We start from the raw sequence: 19,144 nt of genomic DNA on the forward strand, positions 1-19,144 counted from the left end.
CGTAAGTTTTAGCTATAATTTTATTCTCTAAGCTGGAACGCATTACTGTCCAGTGTCCACACAAGTAATTTCTCTCCGGCCAATAAATTGTGAATTAAATTCTGACCGTGCTATGGTGACACATACGCATAGATGGATATTTTGTTGTCAACAGGTGGAATTATATGCAGCTATTATTGTTCATCGAAATTTTATACATTGCATGTATGATGACGACATTCACATTGCAGTTTTTTTTTTCTTTTTTGTTAGGTCAGGGCTGTGATAACTGATAAGATTCCACGTTCTAAATAACTGACTAAAAAGTTATTAAATGATAAATTATTACTAAGATACTCCCGATTGAAGTTTAATTTGTATTGGTATTGAATTCTAGATTAGTTTAAGGGAAGTAAGCAAACAACAAGGTCGTTGTAGTATAGTGGTAAGTATTCCCGCCTGTCACGCGGGTGACCCGGGTTCGATCCCCGGCAACGGCGATTTTAACTTTTTTTTGTACCTTATTTTTTGAAGATTTTATACTTATAAAACTTTTAGTTTTGGATAGCAACTAAGTCGTTGTAGTATAGTGGTAAGTATTCCCGCCTGTCACGCGGGTGACCCGGGTTCGATCCCTGGCAACGGCGAATTTTTTTTCCTTTTTGAGTGCAACAGGTCGTTCTTTTGTGTGACTGGAATGAAGACTTAAAGGCCTATTTATATGACCCATACCAATAATTGTTAAAGGCCCAAACAACAAACCAGAATTTTTATTCAGCAATTACGAAGATTTTTTGTTTTTTTTTTTGCCATTTAGTAAATTGTATGGTTTTTTATTAATAACTTGTACTTACGGAAAATATCAAATGATTGTTTTTTTTATATGCTTCACATCTAGCAAATAAAACACATGACTCGTTTGCAGGAAAGAAAAGCATACGGTATATAGTTTTATTAGAGTGGACTTTCCTACAAATCCAAAACAAAATGTGAATAGCCCACTTACTACTAACTCGTACAAAGCTTACAATGATATAGAGCATGTAGTGATTCATTCATGCCTTTATGAGCTAGAGAAAGTTACACGGTTATGCGAAAGAACAAACCTACTATCTCAGGGAAACCATTTTTTAAAAAAATCTCGACAAAACGAAGATGATAAATGAAGCATTGTTCTTTTGTATATGATGTATCTCAGGATCGGAGTCTCATATTCATGAACAATATTGTCTTGTGCATTTTGTTGAATCTTAAAACACAAGGTTAGGGTAATGAAGCAGCGTTAGATGGTGCATAGTCCTCTTAAATGCTAATGTCTATTTGTGCAGAAATTAAAATCTTTTTTTGTTAGATGGTGAAGAGTTCTCAAAACTCAAAATATAGCATGCCCATATGATATAGAGTGATCTGAGAACCTATAATTAACCTAGTTTCCTAATATGCAAAACCGAGTAATATTCATATATATATATATATATATAGAAGCATCTTCATTAATATTCCAAACATTAATATCTTCAAGATTAAGCATCTTCATATATATATATATATATATATATATAGAAGCATCTTCATTAATATCTTCAAGATTTCATATACCATTTGTCTCAATACAGAGAGGAAACATTCCAAACACATGTTAGTTTTATGCTACAGTTGGGAAAATATATATATGAACGATCCACTTGATGATGGTATACAATAGTGAAAGGGTTGATTCTCGCTTAAGATCGGTAGTTTTCTCATCTAAGATTATGTAAAATACATACTTTTATGATTGACAGCCAAACTAAACATTCTTATTAATTGTAAGTTAATTTTCTCGAAGTTACATCTGAATAAAAAACAATCTAGTAGTATTCATATCATTATAGAGATAGAATTTTGTGCCTCAGAATTTGGAGTCTTTGGGGGCGTATTCAAACCATGATTTTGGAGAATTTGACGGGAATTAGGAAATTTAGAATTTTGATAGATTTTAGGGAAATTCATATGATTTTCTGTAAATTTTTTTCAAAATCCACCTAAAACCATGAGATTTGGATTTCTGTATTTTTAACTAAACAAATCCTTCAGAATCCTAAAAATTATTAAAATCCTAATCCACAAAACTGTTTTGAATAACAGTGGATTTTCAAGTAGATTTTTAAATCATCAGTTCAATAACAATGGATTTTAAAGTAGATTTTTAAATCATCAGTTCAATAACAGTAGATTTTAATAGACTTTTTAAAATCCATGATTAAATAACATAGAATTCGTAAATTTTACACAAATCACTTAAAATGTCAAGTAGATTTTTAAATCATCAGTTCACTTAAAATGTCAAGTGTAAAAAATATCGGATTTTTTGGATGGGACCATAAAACACGACGTCATGATATTTTTTTTGATATAATTAAAGTAGTGTCTGTGTTCCCATTTATAGGGCTCGACATTCGGGTAACCCGTTCGGGTTCATGTATTATCCATTCGGGTTCGGGTAAACAGGTTTAGAAAAATAAAAATCATTGGGTATTTTTAGATATATGGGTTCGGTTCGGTTTGGGTATTATTGGGATCGGGTCGGTTTGGGTTACAAATTTTAGAACCCGATTAGTACCCGAACTACCGGATACCCGAAAAAATATAATTAAAATTAATTAAATTTAAATAAATTTTGTTTAATTTTGACTTATGTGACAAAAATATTTTTGATATTTTGATTATTTTTGATATTTAGATATAAAAATAAATGAAATATTCAAAACTATAATCATAATTTTTGGGTAATTGCATTATATTAATGATAAATATTATAAATATACTTATATGTTCGGGTTTTATGGTTACCCAAATGGGTACCGGGTATTACCCGACCCTAATCCAAACCCACATGTATTAGAAAATAGAACCCAATAAAATTTTATAGGCAAACCTGTATCCAATTCTAACCCGGTTTTTGGGTCAGGTTCCGAGTTGGGTATTTAGATACGATTTTTATGCCCTGACCTAGTTCCCAAGATAATGTTAAACAAAAAATCTCTTATAGAAGAGAAGAAAGACAAATCTGTCCTCATATACACTAAACCAAAAAACTTTCATCTTTTCTTGTATCTCAGGGGTGAATATGTCTAAAATAAATGGCATATACAGTCAGTATATAGAATTTTGTAGCTAGATATGGTTTAATTAATGCCAAACAATCATGTAGATATTATACAATAAAAAAAAAGAAATTAATCAAATCTAGTAAAGGAAAAAAAAGAAAGAAAAAAAAACGGACCGTCTCTTTCCCACTCATATGTCAGTTTTGTTTAATTGGTTCTTCTTCTTCTTCTGTGAAAGGGGAAAAGATAAAATTTGTTGCTGTTCCTATCTCTCTCTCTGTCTTCCCGTTTTCACTTTTTTTTTTCTTTTTCTTTTCTGTTCGTTCTCTGGCGGCCGATCCCGTCGCTCTACCTCTTCAGATATATTGTTTTTTCACATGACCTCCAAATTGAAAATTATCACTATATCTCAGGATTATATTGCTGAAATTTCTCGCATCTGGATCGAAAACAGAAATTTCATTTTCGTTCTGATTCCTACTAAAATCCTAGGGTTTGTCCCCCTCCATCTTTTGATCTATATTATTTGTAGTCCCTTTTCGTCACTGCCTAATTTTGATGTTGTGATTGTTTGGGTTTCTGAATTAATTGCAGTTTTCTCCTCTTTTCTTTCTTTTTTTCCAATTTCGTCCGCTTTGGTTTATATATATGTTTAACTCCTTTTTTTGTCCTCAATTATGTATATCTAGTCTTATGAATTAGAATTAGCCTAGTGAGAGTTGCATGTTTTAATGTTTTTGTTCTTTTTGTTTTTTTTTTTTTTTTTGTTAATGTGTATTATTTAACTCTTAAGCTGTTTTTGAGTAAGGAATTTTAGTGTTTCTTAATATGGTGGATTTTTAGTAATATGGTTGTGTGTTTGTTTTATGCAAGGTGCCTATAATTTAAGGAATTACCAAAACAATAAAATGTCCAATTATCAAGGAGATGATGATGCTGAGTACATGGAAGACGTAGATGATGAGATGGAAGATGTTGAAGATGATATGGATGAGGAGTTTCGTGGCGATGATCTTGCTGCCTCAGATTCTGATGTTGATGAAGTTGAGTCTGTAAGTATATATATCCCCTGATAATGGCTTTGGCCTTGGCTTTATCTGTTTCGTTTTGCTATGCTACTTTATTAATAATTTCTTATTCAGTTAGTTACCTATATATGTTGTAAATTTTGGTGTTATTTGGTTTCAGAATACTAAACTTGCTGATACCTCGGCGGAGCAAGCTCGGAAAGGGAAAGATATCCAGGGGATTCCTTGGGACAGGCTTAGTATTTCTAGAGAGAAATACAGACAAACTAGATTAGAGCAGTATAAGAATTATGAAAATGTCCCTAACTCTGGGGAATCCTCTGAAAAGGTACGGGTTTATATTCTCTGATCCTCCATTGTTGTTAGTGTTCAGGTGGGCGCATTTACTTATTGACATTATTTGATCGTATGGATTCAGGTTTGCAAGGTCACACAGAAAGGGGGACTCTTTTATGACTTCTGGAGGAATTCAAGATCTATTAAATCTACTATACTTCATTTCCAGGTTTTTTTTTTTTATTTGTTTGAGAGTTTGCTAATTTGAACTAGTTGATAGTATTTTTCTTTGTGATTTTGATTTATATTTCGTCTTTGGCATGGTTGAGGACATAACATTTGTCTACTACTTAAACTCTCTGTCTGATCAAAAATCTTTACTGTGTCATAGTTGAGGAATCTGGTATGGGCAACTTCTAAGCACGACGTTTATCTTATGTCGAATTTCCTGGTTACACATTATTCTTCTCTAACGTCTGGAAAGCATGAAGTTCTCAATGTTCGTGGTCATGTTGCACCGTCCGAGGTTAGTTTTTGCCAGAATGTAGAAAGTTCTACTATAATGTAACTATATTCGGTCCTGAACTTTTTTTTTTGCTGCATTTAGAAACATCCTGGAAGTTTGCTGGAAGGATTTACGCAGACTCAAGTGAGTACACTTGCAGTAAAAGATGACTTTCTAGTTGCTGGTGGGTTTCAAGGAGAACTTATTTGCAAGGTAAGTCTAGATTTTATTTATTAGCGATTTTTATCACATTAGCAACGTGCATTCTCATTAATAAGCCTCGTCTGTTTCCATATTGGTTCAGCATCTTGATAGACCGGGTGTCAGCTTTTGCTCTCGTACGACTTACGATGATAATGCTATAACCAACGCTATTGAGATCTACAACAAACCCAGGTTTGTGCTTGTCTTTTGCTGAAAGGATACACAGAAAGTTCTGCTTCTATCTAACTTAGTTTTTGTTTTCTGATGGCAGTGGTGCACTTCATTTTACTGCCTCAAATAATGACTGTGGTGTTAGAGACTTCGACATGGAGAGATACCAGCTTGTTAAGCATTTTCGTTTTCCTTGGCCTGTGAATGTAAAGTCCTTGCTTCTTTCTCGGTTTTGCTTTGGATTTAGCATAACTCGTGATCACTTAGACTTGCGGCAAATAGCATGAGTTACAGTTAGGCTTTTATAACCCCATTTATTATCCAATTAACCAAATCCAAGTGATAAATGTATATGTGTTTCGAATCATTTAACAAAAATGGTATTCTTTTGTTTTCAATTTGTTGGTACAGCACGCATCTTTGAGTCCTAACGGTAAATTACTGGCTATTGTTGGAGACAACCCAGAGTGCCTTATAGTAGATCCCAACACAGGAAAGGTACATATTTGTGGTCCTGGATATAAGCGTATGAAAATGGCTTGTCACCATGCATATGCATTATAATGTCAAATCTTGGGAATTTCCTCTGCAGACGTTGGAAACACTATCAGGGCATGTGGACTTTTCCTTTGCCTCGGCATGGCATCCAGACGGAGTCACTTTCTCAACGGGAAACCAGGACAAGACTTGCCGTGTCTGGGACATCCGTAATCTATCTCAATCCGTTGCTGTCTTGAAGGGTAACCTGGGAGCAATCCGGTCAATCCGCTACACATCTGATGGAAAATACATGGCCATGGCTGAACCTGCTGATTTCGTACATGTCTATGATGTCTCAAACGGGTATGAAACAGAGCAGGAAATCGACTTCTTTGGGGAGATCTCTGGAATATCTTTCAGCCCTGACACAGAGGCGCTCTTTATTGGGGTATGGGACCGCACTTATGGTAGCCTCCTTGAGTTTGGTCGGCGCAGGAACTATTCCTACCTTGATTCGTTTCTTTAAGCACAAAAAGAAGTATACACAACCCTCTCCAAGGAATAAAAGAGAGCTCATACAGCAACCAGTGAAGACAAACAACATCATGGATCTCTTGAAGGTGTAAATGATGTGTTGTGCAAATGCTAGTAGGTAGTGTCTTTTGTTACATTTTTCCGGCTGGTGTGTTGCTTCCTTATTCAAGCTTGGTTTCAAAGATGTGTACAAAAAGGGATGGTTCAGTGGTGGCACAGTCTGGATTAGGACTTGATGGTGGTGCTGCAGCTGGATTCACCATGTTCAAAGTCAGTTTGGGATACAAGGATCATTGCTGTTCTGTTTGGTGGCTTGTGAGTCTTTTGTTTTTGTTCCTTGTATTTGTGGTTGTTGTAGGATCTCGAGTGTTTGAATCATGTTCTGAGTTTAGAATATGGAGATGCTTAATTAAACTATAATAATAATAATAATCCCTGTTCGTTAGAATTCGACTACATTTAATCTTTGTTTCATTACATTTCTGCTGCTTACGAATATCACTCAATCCCTCTCCGTCGTGATCAGCCTCAGCACAGGACTCACTCTTCCTAGGCCGCTTCGTCTTCTTCAAACTTCCAAAGCAAAACTTGGCGAAATAGGGGTTGCCCTGAGCAGAACGGGAAAACTCACTATGAAGCCGGAGATGATCGAGCTAAAGAATACGTGAGTCTGCTGAAATCGAACGATCCAGTTGGATTCAACATTGTGGATGTTCTCAGTTGGGGATCAATCGGACACATCGTCGCTTACTACATCTTAGCTACTTCTAGCAATGGTTACGATCCCAACTTCTTTGGCTGATTTTAATTGGTAACTGTTTGTGTATTATAGTATCGGGTCGGTTATGAAATAAATGTTTTGTCTTTCTTAAAATGTCCATACATAAACATGAGAATATAAATATTGAGTCGAGTTTTATGTCAAAAGGCAAAACATAGAACTTGGTCTCCCTGGATATATTAATATATATGGCTATGCCGGCAACACTACAAAATGGCACTTACTAAAACAACGACAGAAAGACACAAGTCTGCAGTTAGTAACCTCTTCACTAAACCCTATAACCATAAACATGGCAAATTCTGCAGATGATCAAAAACATAACATTCAAGGTAAAATTAAACAAGTTCTCTGAAGAAAAAAGGATAATGTTACAACAAACACAGGTGACAACAAAAGGTAGAGACACTACTGAGCCCCTGTAGAGGCAGCAGCAGCTCCTGAGTCATGTGCAGATTTGTATTCCAACATCTCGCTTCTGTATCTCTCCACATCCTTCACTCCTTTGTCTTGATAAACCTGTAACGGCGATCAGACTTGCGATCAAAACACTGGTTTTAATAATAATAACAAAATATGTATTTGATTTAATGATGATTCGATCGGATACCTGTTTCTCAGATTCAGTGAGATTGCTCCACATGTGTCCTATTTTCTTGGTGATGGTTCGTTCTTGTCCTTGGTACTCAGGTTTCAGCCTAGCGTACTGCTCAGCAAAGAAGAAGTTGTAGCCACTCCTGTGGCACTTGGGCTTCTGAGAGTCGACTACAGCCAACTTTGCTTTCTTCCTGTGCCGGCGTTGTGATGATGGTACAGTGGCTGAAGGTGCTTCCATGGTTTGTTGGGGCTGCCTTGGCGTTTGAGACATGTGGTAAAGCACACCTTTCAGCTCTTGGGTACCAATTTTCATCGTCACCAGATAGCCGTTATCAAACTTCCCGTCAATGCATCCATGAACCTCATACCTAACTTGTGGTTCATCAATACCTGCACATCCCATAACATACGTCAAAATTTAACTTAGACAGATGTGGCGAATCTATGCGGTAATCTTACACAGATAAGGAATGAAATCAAAGGAGAGACAGTGTATTTAATTTGCGGCTTATATTCACCAAGAATGGGTTAGAAGCTGATAAAACTAAAAAGGAATGAACCTGAGAGAGCTTGGCTATTACGCCATATTTGTGACACGTTAACTCAGGATGAATTAAACCGTGAGAAAACTAATGAACCCGAATATGGAATTAACAGCATATCAGACTATGACTTGTTTACAAAGAAGCTGTCGTGAACTCTATTCAATGGGGAGACTACTAAATACAACATTCTACAAGCTGATGCATTGGACAGGGATATGGAGGGAAGAAAACAAAAGCCACAGAGTTAGAGAAACGTTTCTTATACCTTCCTCAGGGTTTGGAGAGTCACTGGCAAGGTTCTTCATTGCTTCATCTGGCAAAGAATAAGAATTTAGGGTTATCGCAGCATGTCACATATAAATGGAAGAAAAGGCAAGACAACGATAAGAACTTTTTTTAGTGTTGAAATAGACCTGTTGACTGGATTGAAGAGACTGGGTTTTCAAGGTAATACACATGTTCCAGCTGAAAGAGAAACTTGAGATAATACTTCCTCAAGACAAACGATGCACTTGTTATCGTCGTTGGAAAACTGAATGCACCAATCACTTCTTTCCATTTCCTATCCTTAATCACCTAGAGTAACACAAAAAAAAACAAAAAAAAAACATTTCAATTCTCAACAAAAACAAAAATAATCTCCAAACCGTATGGATTAATGGCAACAGGAACTCCTCCTACCCTTTCAATGCCACCTCGAGATGTCACCTCGATGAAAAGCCGATGGAGATCAAGAGTGTTTCCTCCCACAGTAGGAACCCTTTTACACAGACAGATAACATATCACCAATCTTTCAGTTAATGGAAACCAAAGATAAATCAACACATAAAGCCTAAACTCGTTCATAGATCATAATTACAATATCGTGATTAGTAAATACCAAATCCAGTTTGATATAAAACCTAATTCAACAGGCGATACATATGACACGACACACTCACTGCATTAACGAAACACAAACTTCACCAATCCAGATTCCGTAAAACCCTAATTGACATTTACCATCATTGCACTAAACACAAAATCTAATGCTTTTTGCTTTAATCTTACCAAGCAAAATATCAACAACTCAGCCCTTAAATCTATAACCCTAATGAATCCTAAAGAGTAAAATACAAACCATAATTGCATATATCTTCTAATAAATCCTACAACCACAGAACAACAAAGAAACACAATTCAATTTCAATCGACACGACGAGACAAATAATAGAATACCCAAAAACGAAAACAAATTTAAAACAATCTTGAACTGAACGCGACAGTCTCACAAAACCCAAAAACACACACAAAACGAGAACTCACTTCAAAGTCTTGGTGGTTAAACCGAGCAAAGCTCGGAGCTTTTCCCAGAAAAGAGCAGAGTTACGAACAAGATCATCGTATTTGGCAGGAGCAGAGGAATCGTCGCATCTCTTGTTATCAGAAGGATAACCATTAACGGGCTCCACGTGAGTTTGAGAGTAGGGTGGTGAAATATCAGTCGACATTTATCTTTTTGGCCGTCTTGGTAAAGAGAGGTAAAGAGCACTTGAGGCGAGACCGTATTTAAGATTTTTATTTTTCTGATTATTATTAATCCTCACTTACATATTTTTATATTGAGAAACAGGATAACGTTTTAACCAAATTCACCACACAAATTTTAGTGATTTTTTATCTTAAGAGATTTTTCCCTAAATCATCATATAGGGAAATTGTTTTATTCTTTTTTAGTCAAACCAATTTATTTACTTCCTTTTTTCGGCTAATTAGTCTTAGTTACTCTTTTGATTAGGTTTAACTGTGAGAGTGAGAGCCGAGCCCCTTAAACAAAAGCATCTTCCCCGGGTTAATGGGCCTAATTTTAAAAAAAACAAGACCGGACCGGTCGGATTGTAAACTGGAATTGAGTTATTAAGCTGGTTGAAACCGATTAAACCGGTGATCCAATTCAGTATCCGGTCCGATTGGGACAAATTTTATAATCGTAACTAGTCTAACTGTTCCGACAATGTGGTAAAGAGACATTTTTATTATTACAGTATTACAATAAATGAAAAATCTGTAGAAACAAAAACGTTTGATAATTCCACAACAACAAAACCAAATCTTTTCAAGTTGGTATAACTAACTGTGAAGCAGGAGAGAATTGAAGGACGAGAAACCAAAGCATGGAGACAAGCAAGATCAATTGTGTCAAAATATAGATACCGAGCTTACATGTTTTACCTAAGATGACTTCACGGTTTGATTCAGGAGGATCTTCTGTCAAAGAATGTAACTTCTTAGGTTCTTGTGGTAATTGTAGTGAGCTCAGAGATCTTGTGAGCATCAAATGCTCGATTTCGGCTTCGATCTTTCTCTGGAGAATGTCTTCGAGTTCAGATTCCATCTTCGAGTTTTCGAGTTCTTGGATCCTGCCTTCTTTTTCCTCGAGAGCACTTCTTGCTTCCTCGAGTTTGTGTTCCAGATGTTTTACCTTCTCCTTCAAGATCAATGCCTTTGGTCCTGAGGATATTGAGTTATCTTCTCTACAATTTTCATTTCTTGGCTGGTCTGATGAGCTCAGTTCATCTATGTTCGACTGTAATGGTATAGGTTCCTTACCCAGCTCCTGAAAAGTTTGAACCTCTGCACACGGTTCAATTGCATAGTGTTAGTTTAGAAATATCATATATAAACATTGAGAACAACATAAAGATGTGAATATCTTTCAGACATGATTATTGAAATCAAGATTTGTGTGTGCATGGAACCTTTCCAAAGAGCTTCCTGCAGAACTGCAAAACTTTTGATAGAATCTGCAAACGGATCCTTGTCTGTCCAATGATTGTTGTTTTCCTTACTCTCATCTCCATCTTCTTCTTTATACCCATTCTCTCTTCGGCTATACGTTTCAACTTCCTCCCTAACTTGACCTTCTTTGCTAAATCCGCCAATATGAAATCTCTCATCTTTCTCTCCATAGTTAGCAACAGAAACCGCACCACTCGAAAACACAAAATCACTACTTCTCAAGTCAGAATCCATGCTGGAACAAGGCTTCTCCTTCTCAATATCTACCCGCTCTTCACTAGCCTTCTTCACGGTATCACCACTCCATATTTTCCCTTGGCTACCTGAAACAACCTTCCCTCCTATTGCATTACCGCTATGCTCTTCGCTTTTCTCAGACGCTTGGCCAACAGTAAAGATACAACCTGGATCAGGAGGACTAAACCCGTTGACTACACCTGGATGATGATGCACCATATTAACAGAACCAACAGAGCCTTCACTACTCTGCCTTGCTTCAACTGAAGACAAGTCCACATGTTTAGAAGGAGGATTCACAAAACCAGTCAAATTACGCTTCAGCAACTTACTACTACTACCATCATCAACAGGAGCAGCGTCATCGTCCTTTACAGGACCATCTCTTTTGATCCTTCTCCATTTCTTCAAACCGAAACCTTTCCTCGTCGCCGATCCACCCGGAGACTCAACCCTGATAGAACTATCAACGCTGTTCGATCGTTGAGGTGGTGATCCAACACTTCCATTTGCAGTATGATCAGCAAGTACTGAGTTACCATTGTCTTCCTCTACAGATTCAGGGACTGAGTCATTCATTCCTAAATCCATAACCACTCCGTTAAGATCTCTAAAGTAACTAGATTTAGCTCAGAAAAACAAATATATATAAACTTCATCAACGAACTACGACGAGAAGACCCAAATTCAACAAATCTCATCTGATCAAAAATTCTATAAATCTAACTTAGAAGAGAGGAATCGAATCGAATAGAAAAGCGTACCTAAAATACAATCAGTAGACAAAACTCATCCAACGTCGAGAGCTTTCACGAGTTACAGAAGGAACAAGAGAAACAAAGAATCTAACGGATGGTCATGCGACGGAGAAACCCGCCGACATTGGAGATGATACCGGAAGGGAACTTATTTAGCTAAGCTGCTTGCGAATTGGCATCAACGAAATGATTGATAGAAGACCGAACAACAGAATGATTTGCGGACAACAGAGTACACACGTGGGTCCCACATGACATAAACCCCCCCCCCAGTGCGCACAGCTGGCCGTCCAATCTGGACTCTTGGAGTACACAGAACAACATGTCCGAGGAACCCAAGTATATGAGCCCAGTTTATTGGGCTGTTAAGGCCCATCAAGTCGAGTCGCTCCTTTAATTAAACTATCCAAGTTTTGCATAGAGAGACTAGGGCATGACCGGTTCAAAGCCTTTGCTGTCGCCGTTGCAGGAGATCGCACAAGCAGGTGATTATTGTTTCAAACGTTATTAAACGTTTTGAATGATTGGTTTAACGTTTTAAAATGGGTACGTTTGTGGGAGTTTTACGACTGGTTGACCAACGGTTGCATTAGCGGTTAAAACATAATAAATGTAATATATAATTATATAAATATTTTAAAACACCAAAAACTTTATTAAATTTGATTTATAATTAAAAATACTAAAATAATTATTCAAAAAACCAACAAAATTCATATTGAAATACTTATTACTTTATACATTTGGCTTTTCACCTAAAATTTAATCAAGTAATGTATAACAAAACATATGCTTTAGATTATAGGTATTCACTGCTAAATCTCACACACTCAATCAGTTCCTCACATTGAATTACAAGGCCAAGGTAAATTAATTATGAAAAAGTTGACTATTGATTGGTGATTTTTTTAATATATTCACAAATAATCTGATTTTCTTAAACTTCTGATGAAATGTTTTATTTATTTATATTTTTTTGAACGTATTTGTGATGTGTCAATAGTTTTACATCATGTTTTCTGATTTTTTGTTAATTGGAATCTTATTTTTTGTAATTGTTTATTTTCTAATCTCGTCAATCGTATTTGTACTTCATTTTCTCTCATCTTTAATGGGTACAATAGTTAGGTTGAAGATATAAGAAAAATATTTTGTAGTATTTTTGATTTGTTTTTTGTTACGAAAAAAAAAATTCCAACCGCAACCGCAAACGCTTGCGGGAAGCAGCTTTTGAAATTCAGTGGTTGGGAGCAGTTGGGAGCGATTGGAAACGGTTTGTGTGATTGGCACCAATCGCTAGAAACCGCTACCACCCGCAAACGCAGCGTTTGCGGGAGGTAGCGGGAGAACCAGTCAGGCCCTAAGACCATGAGGATTGGTGAAAACACTCACTTTCTCATATATAATACTAGATAAGGGTTCGCAATGTGCTGGCTTTAAAATTTTTGAAGAAAATAAATTATAAAACTTAAACAAATTTTTAAAAATATAAAAAGAAATTTTATTTTCTGAATTAAGATATAAATAATTTTAGTTAGAGAAACAATCATATTTGTATTTACCTTCAATACACTTATTTATCTCCCACTAAATTTTTTGCCAAATACTCATCATTATGAATATTAGTATTGTCAAATTTTAAAAACGTTACACAACTTATTCACAAAATATTTTATATGCAAAGAGTTCATCAAAGCAACATGTAATTAGTAAGCATGTACAATTTTATTCTATGTGTTCTTACACCCAAAATGATTGTATTGTTAAAATATGCTATTTATCACCACCAATAAAATATCTTCTGAACAAATTAAACAATTTATGTTGTTTTACTTTCATTTTAACATAATTATAGTTCTTATAATTACTAAAATTGTTTTGTAACATAATTTCTTTAATCATGAATTTTTTTTACTCTAAATATATTTTGGATGAACAACTTGTGAAAATTATCTACTATATTTTAATGATTTTATGGTCAACCTAATAAAAGTTAAAAATTTGAGAAACAGTTAATATAACATAATAAACATATAAAAAGAAAAATTTGAAAATTATAATTACGATGGTATATATCAGTTTTAGATAATTCAAATATACAAAATAGAAACTTTATAAACAATCCAAAACATGACATATGTCATAATCACGTTCATAATCACGTTAAGGATCGACGATCTATTTGCTCCTCGGAAGTATCGCATTGTACCATAACAACTTAAAACTATGACCTCGAAGAGTAAATTATCAACTATTTCTATCTAAATCAAAAGTTCTCATATATTTCTCCATATATCTGGGTTTAAACAATTTACGAACCAAATCCGATATAAAACAACATAAATCCGGTTCGAAACCAATTTTAAAACGGTTTACTATTCCAACTTTCCAAATTTGAAAATCGCTTCTCAATTACTCGATCAAGCATCTATTGTTTTAGTACCAGAATCATCGACATTATTCGGAAGAGAAAACTCTAAATTTTGACCAGAAAGATCAATCACCGACTAATTTTCCAAACTTATAATGCTACTAATTGTAGAATCACTTTTAGAACCTCCATCAGTGTCTCCATCCTCGATTAAATTAGCGTGATTTATATATTTCGATTCCATTTCATTGCATCCGATAACTTCCATTGAGGAAAAAATAATCAAAGATCAAAGCTTTCGATATAAACATTTAATTTATTATGTCACTATTTGGGTCACAACAGGCCGGTAACCAAATCGTTACATTCGTAGAGAGCGAGACTCGATCTTTGGTATGATGGTGTTTTCTACAGTTGGATTTACCAATGGTCATTGCAATAAAGGTCACTTGACAAACATAATTTTTATGTAGATATAATGTTATTTTTTTAATTAGGTGTCCTATTACGTTTCAAAAATAATAATTCTTTTAACTTAACTTATGTTTTTCTTTTAAAATTTATTGTTCACTATTTATTGATTAATAATAATAATATACATGCTTAATGTGTTATTTTTTTATATATGTCAAAATCTAATTAAGATAAATCTATAATATAGTTAGCGTACAATAGAAAATAGATTAGTTTTGTTAATTTTCTTTTTTGATTTAGGATTTTTTTAAGATATAAACATGTAAATTTTACGTACATTTAATGTTATTTTCTTAATTAGTTTTTTTTTGAAAAGTAATAATTGTTTGACACGTGTCAACATTTCATTAGTATACTTGATACGTGTCATGATCTTGTAAATGGCTAACTTTGAAAATCCAACTTTATATAATAAGATTTTGATCATTTTAGTTATTTAGTTATATTTAAAATGATAATTAAAATTTTTTGTCCAACTATAAACAAACACAAATGAAAAACCTTGAGAAACTTATCTTATTATCTCTCATCCTTTTTATTACTTTTTATAATATAAATAATGAGAATTTTGTTGAGAAACCTCCAATGCACATGCTCTAAGTAGAGAGTTTTGATAACATTTTATCAACATTTTAGTATTTTGATAAAAATCATGTATAGTTATTACTTTTCTTCCATTTGATATATAGACTTCATATCTTCATGATTTACCTCCATAACATTTCTTATATTTGCTTAATTGTGCATGTAACACACATAATAGCTACTTGATTGTATTATTATAATAGATTGCATTCTTAATTCTTTATTTTTATTAAGATTATTAATATTTATCATTTATCATTGTATTTCTTATAAACAAATGTAACTAATTAATACACTATAATATATTTAGGAATGTAATTCTATGTTTATAATATATGAATCAAAATTCAAAATATTTTTTTTTGAAATTAAATAACATTTAAAATAATTAATATTATATTGATGAGATACCTAAAAGTATGATAAACACACACATATATATACACACACATTGTGTTAGTTGTATCATCTTAACATTGTACTACCCTTCTCTCATTTTCATATTAACAAAAATATTTATTTTCCTACTCTCGTTGCCTCCATCGAAATGGCTCGATTGGCACGGGAAACATTTTTCATATTTCTCATTTGTTTTATGTGTCTTGAATCTTATGCCCATGTAAGAGAACTGACTTCACCACCAGAAGTACTGATGGATACAATTTATGGAAGCTATAAAAGTGGACCTAGTGATCGAGGAAAAGGTCACGATGTACCACCACCACCAAAAGTACCGATGGATACAATCTATAGAAGCTATAAAAGTGGACCTAGCGACCGAGGAAGAGGTCACGATGTACCGCCACCACCAAAAGTATTGATGGATACTATCTATGGAAGTTACAAAAGTGGACCTAGTGATCGAGGAAAAGGTCATGATGTACCACCACCACCAAAAGTATCGATGGATACAATCTATGGAAGCTATAAAAGTGGACCTAGCGACCGAGGAAGAGGTCACGATGTACCGCCACCACCAAATGTATTGATGGATACAATCTATAGAAGTTACAAAAGTGGACCTGATGTTCGAGGAAGAGGTCGCGATGTACCGTCACCACCAAAAATACCGATCGATACAATATATAGAAGCTATAAAAGTGGACCTGATGATGGAGGAAGAGGTCATGATGTACCACCACCACCGAAAACATCTATGAATATAATCTAAAAAGGCTATAAAAGTGAATATGAAGATTAAGGGAAAGGTCATGGTTCAGTGTCGTTTCCCGGTTCATCAAGAAAAAAAGATGGCATGGCTAGTGTTGGGTTTATATAAGTTATATGTATAATATAATGATAACCAAAACCAAACTGTAAGCCACTTTAATACCATTAACTAAAAATAAATAAATTTCCTTATAAAATAAAATATAATTAAATATAGTCAGAAAATAAATCTTTACAAGTTTGAACCTCCATGAACAAAGTCATCACAAATTCAAACATATCCTTAACAACTCGAACATATTTGTGTAAATATAAAAATAAAATAGACTAAAACTAAAAAATTTATAGGCATATTATTTCTTTAGCATTCAGATAAAAAGAAAATATGAATATAGTCAAAAAAACAAATTATTACAAGTTTGAACTTCCATAGACAAAACCATCACAAAGTCAAATACAACTCGAACATATTTGTGTAAATACAAAAATAAAATAGACTAAAACTGAAAAAATTATAGAGACATATATCATTTCTTTAGCATTCAAATAAAAAACGTATACCTCTTCACTTATATACATGTTTATGGTGTATTAGACAAACTCGAATTATATATACGTACTATCAACAAATCGAAAACAAAAACTCGAATGATATACCAAAATTAATCTATTTTTTTCGATCGATCCCTAATTGATTTCAAGTTGAAAAGAAAAAAGTAGTAGTTCAGAATCCCTGAGTCGCAACAGACAATATCAATCATATAACCCGAAGGAGAGATCCGTGAGGAAGAGTGCCTTACTACGTCCTCAACAACTCAACGTGGGTCGACGATTGACTCCTCAACGAAGAATCTTACTTTCCTTTGGTTGATTAATACTAATAAATACGAATAGTGACTCAAAATGATATTCAATTTAGTTATATCTTTTGCGTGATGCATGCGTTTATTTAATTTATTATTTAGTCTCCGTTCCCTGTAAAATAATTCAACATTAGATTTATAGCCAGCAACGAAATTTCAACCTAAAATCTTCCTAGATATCGACTTTACTAAGAAGTTGATTCAAACGTACTATTCAGACGTTAATCCCTCGACTTAATTTTTCACTATTAGAAATTTTCAATGACAGATAGTAAACAAGTAAGTTAAAAGAACAGGTCAGACAAAAGAGACCATGATTAACTAATCTTGTAACAACTTCTATCAATTAATACTCTTTATATTATAATATTCGGTATAAATTAAGAAAGTCTTTCGCTCCCGAGTTGGACCGATATAAAAAATGACACATTTCGATAAAATACTAAAATAATATTTTTTTTGAAATTCCTATGTAAATATATGATCCATCAATATCATAAATTAATAATCAAACAAACTAAAATATGTATATATATATATATATATCTAAAAAAATATAGTGAAATATGACTTTATTGTTGTTTGACTATTCTTTAATTTGCATTCTTGTTAGAGCTCATCTCTAATCTTTTTTATTGTTTTCTTCTCAAATCGCATCCAAAAATTATGGAAAGTCTTATATTCGATAATTGCTTCTTTAGTAACTGGTTCTAAAGATATCACAATATATTATTCGACTTCATCATTAACATGAAGGATAGTACTAGCAATTTCTTCTAAACTCTAAACTTGTAACTTTTATCATTTTTACTTAGATAATTTACTAAACAATTGACATTTATTCTATTACAATAGCCAAAATTATGAATTAAAAAAATTCATTTTAAAATATGAATGATAACAAAAATATTTTATTTTGTAATTGGAAAAAATTTCAAAATTATAAAAATGAGAAAATCTCTTCATATAAATTAAAACCTCTATAAATTAATAAAATTTAATGGTCCCGACTTTATTAATTTATAGAGGTTTTACTGTATCATAAACTAGAAATACGATTAATACCTTTTTTATGTAAAACAAATAATGAATATTTTAACCGATAAATACATTTTTAGTAAGTGTAATTATATGTTGGTAAAATTGTGTGTTGTGTATTTTAACCGAAATTCTTCTAATTTATCACATATGTTTTAGTCAAACATAATTAATATTATCTTTTAGTCATAATTTGTGTCCGTGTGGTCGAATATTTTCTTATTTACTTTGTTTTAGTTGGATCTCTTGCCAATGTTGGTTTAAAGAACTCAGGTTCATGTGATCAGCGTTGATTGTTGAATCATTTGTGTGAATTCCACGCGCCTAGTTTGACACTAGAGAAGAAGAACGCCATTTGAATGGGACCTATCTGTGAGTAAGCAAGTATCAGTATCATACGTCGATTTTGGTTTTTGTGTATGTAGGACAGCGAAGAGAGAAGCCTTGTATTTGAAGCAACTACTATTAGTATCAAAATCAAATCAACTATCAAAAACAGATTTTTTGGACTTTTTTTTTTATATATATATATTTGCTAGTAACGAGTTTGATATTTTTTAATTTCTAGTATCGATTGGTTGAAGTTTGTACAACTATTGATCGTTTATTACTTAATTTGTGACGATATATACACATATATTGCGATATTAAGCCCACTGGACTCCACGGTAGCCCACCGT

General features: G+C 33.7%; 4 protein-coding genes and 1 non-coding gene across 6 annotated transcripts; 3 read left to right on the plus strand and 2 right to left on the minus strand.

Annotated features, from left to right (window-relative positions):
* TRNAD-GUC lies at positions 408-479 on the plus strand. Its single transcript has one exon. It is a non-coding gene; the product is annotated as a tRNA-Asp (tRNA).
* LOC104777750 (uncharacterized WD repeat-containing protein C2A9.03) lies at positions 3,268-6,712 on the plus strand. The gene is made up of 10 exons (XM_010502060.1): positions 3,268-3,561; positions 3,942-4,120; positions 4,257-4,424; positions 4,515-4,601; positions 4,764-4,898; positions 4,980-5,090; positions 5,182-5,273; positions 5,353-5,458; positions 5,664-5,750; positions 5,845-6,712. Exons 2-10 carry the CDS (start codon positions 3,977-3,979, stop codon positions 6,256-6,258), a joined length of 1,344 nt encoding a protein of 447 aa, XP_010500362.1. The 5' UTR covers positions 3,268-3,561; positions 3,942-3,976; the 3' UTR covers positions 6,259-6,712.
* Positions 7,200-9,719, minus strand: LOC104765111 (high mobility group B protein 10). The gene is made up of 6 exons (XM_010502070.2): positions 9,496-9,719; positions 8,871-8,949; positions 8,603-8,765; positions 8,455-8,502; positions 7,658-8,034; positions 7,200-7,566 (listed from the first exon to the last, which is right to left on the minus strand). Exons 1-6 carry the CDS (start codon positions 9,678-9,680, stop codon positions 7,456-7,458), a joined length of 963 nt encoding a protein of 320 aa, XP_010500372.1. The 5' UTR covers positions 9,681-9,719; the 3' UTR covers positions 7,200-7,455.
* LOC104777768 (WPP domain-interacting protein 3) lies at positions 10,185-12,224 on the minus strand. Of its 2 annotated transcripts, XM_010502082.1 has the most exons (3): positions 11,970-12,224; positions 10,929-11,786; positions 10,185-10,803 (listed from the first exon to the last, which is right to left on the minus strand). In XM_010502082.1, exons 2-3 carry the CDS (start codon positions 11,782-11,784, stop codon positions 10,286-10,288), a joined length of 1,374 nt encoding a protein of 457 aa, XP_010500384.1. In that variant the 5' UTR covers positions 11,785-11,786; positions 11,970-12,224; the 3' UTR covers positions 10,185-10,285. The 2 variants fall into 2 exon arrangements, with proteins under 2 accessions (XP_010500384.1, XP_019101517.1); XM_019245972.1 differs by lacking the exon at positions 11,970-12,224 and having other exon boundaries at positions 10,929-11,801.
* Positions 15,881-16,712, plus strand: LOC104777776 (WAS/WASL-interacting protein family member 2-like). Its single transcript, XM_019246034.1, has one exon. It carries the CDS (start codon positions 15,941-15,943, stop codon positions 16,562-16,564), a length of 624 nt encoding a protein of 207 aa, XP_019101579.1. The 5' UTR covers positions 15,881-15,940; the 3' UTR covers positions 16,565-16,712.

Source organism: Camelina sativa, chromosome 1 (assembly GCF_000633955.1).
Source record: "Camelina sativa cultivar DH55 chromosome 1, Cs, whole genome shotgun sequence".
NCBI classification, from domain to species: domain Eukaryota; kingdom Viridiplantae; phylum Streptophyta; class Magnoliopsida; order Brassicales; family Brassicaceae; genus Camelina; species Camelina sativa.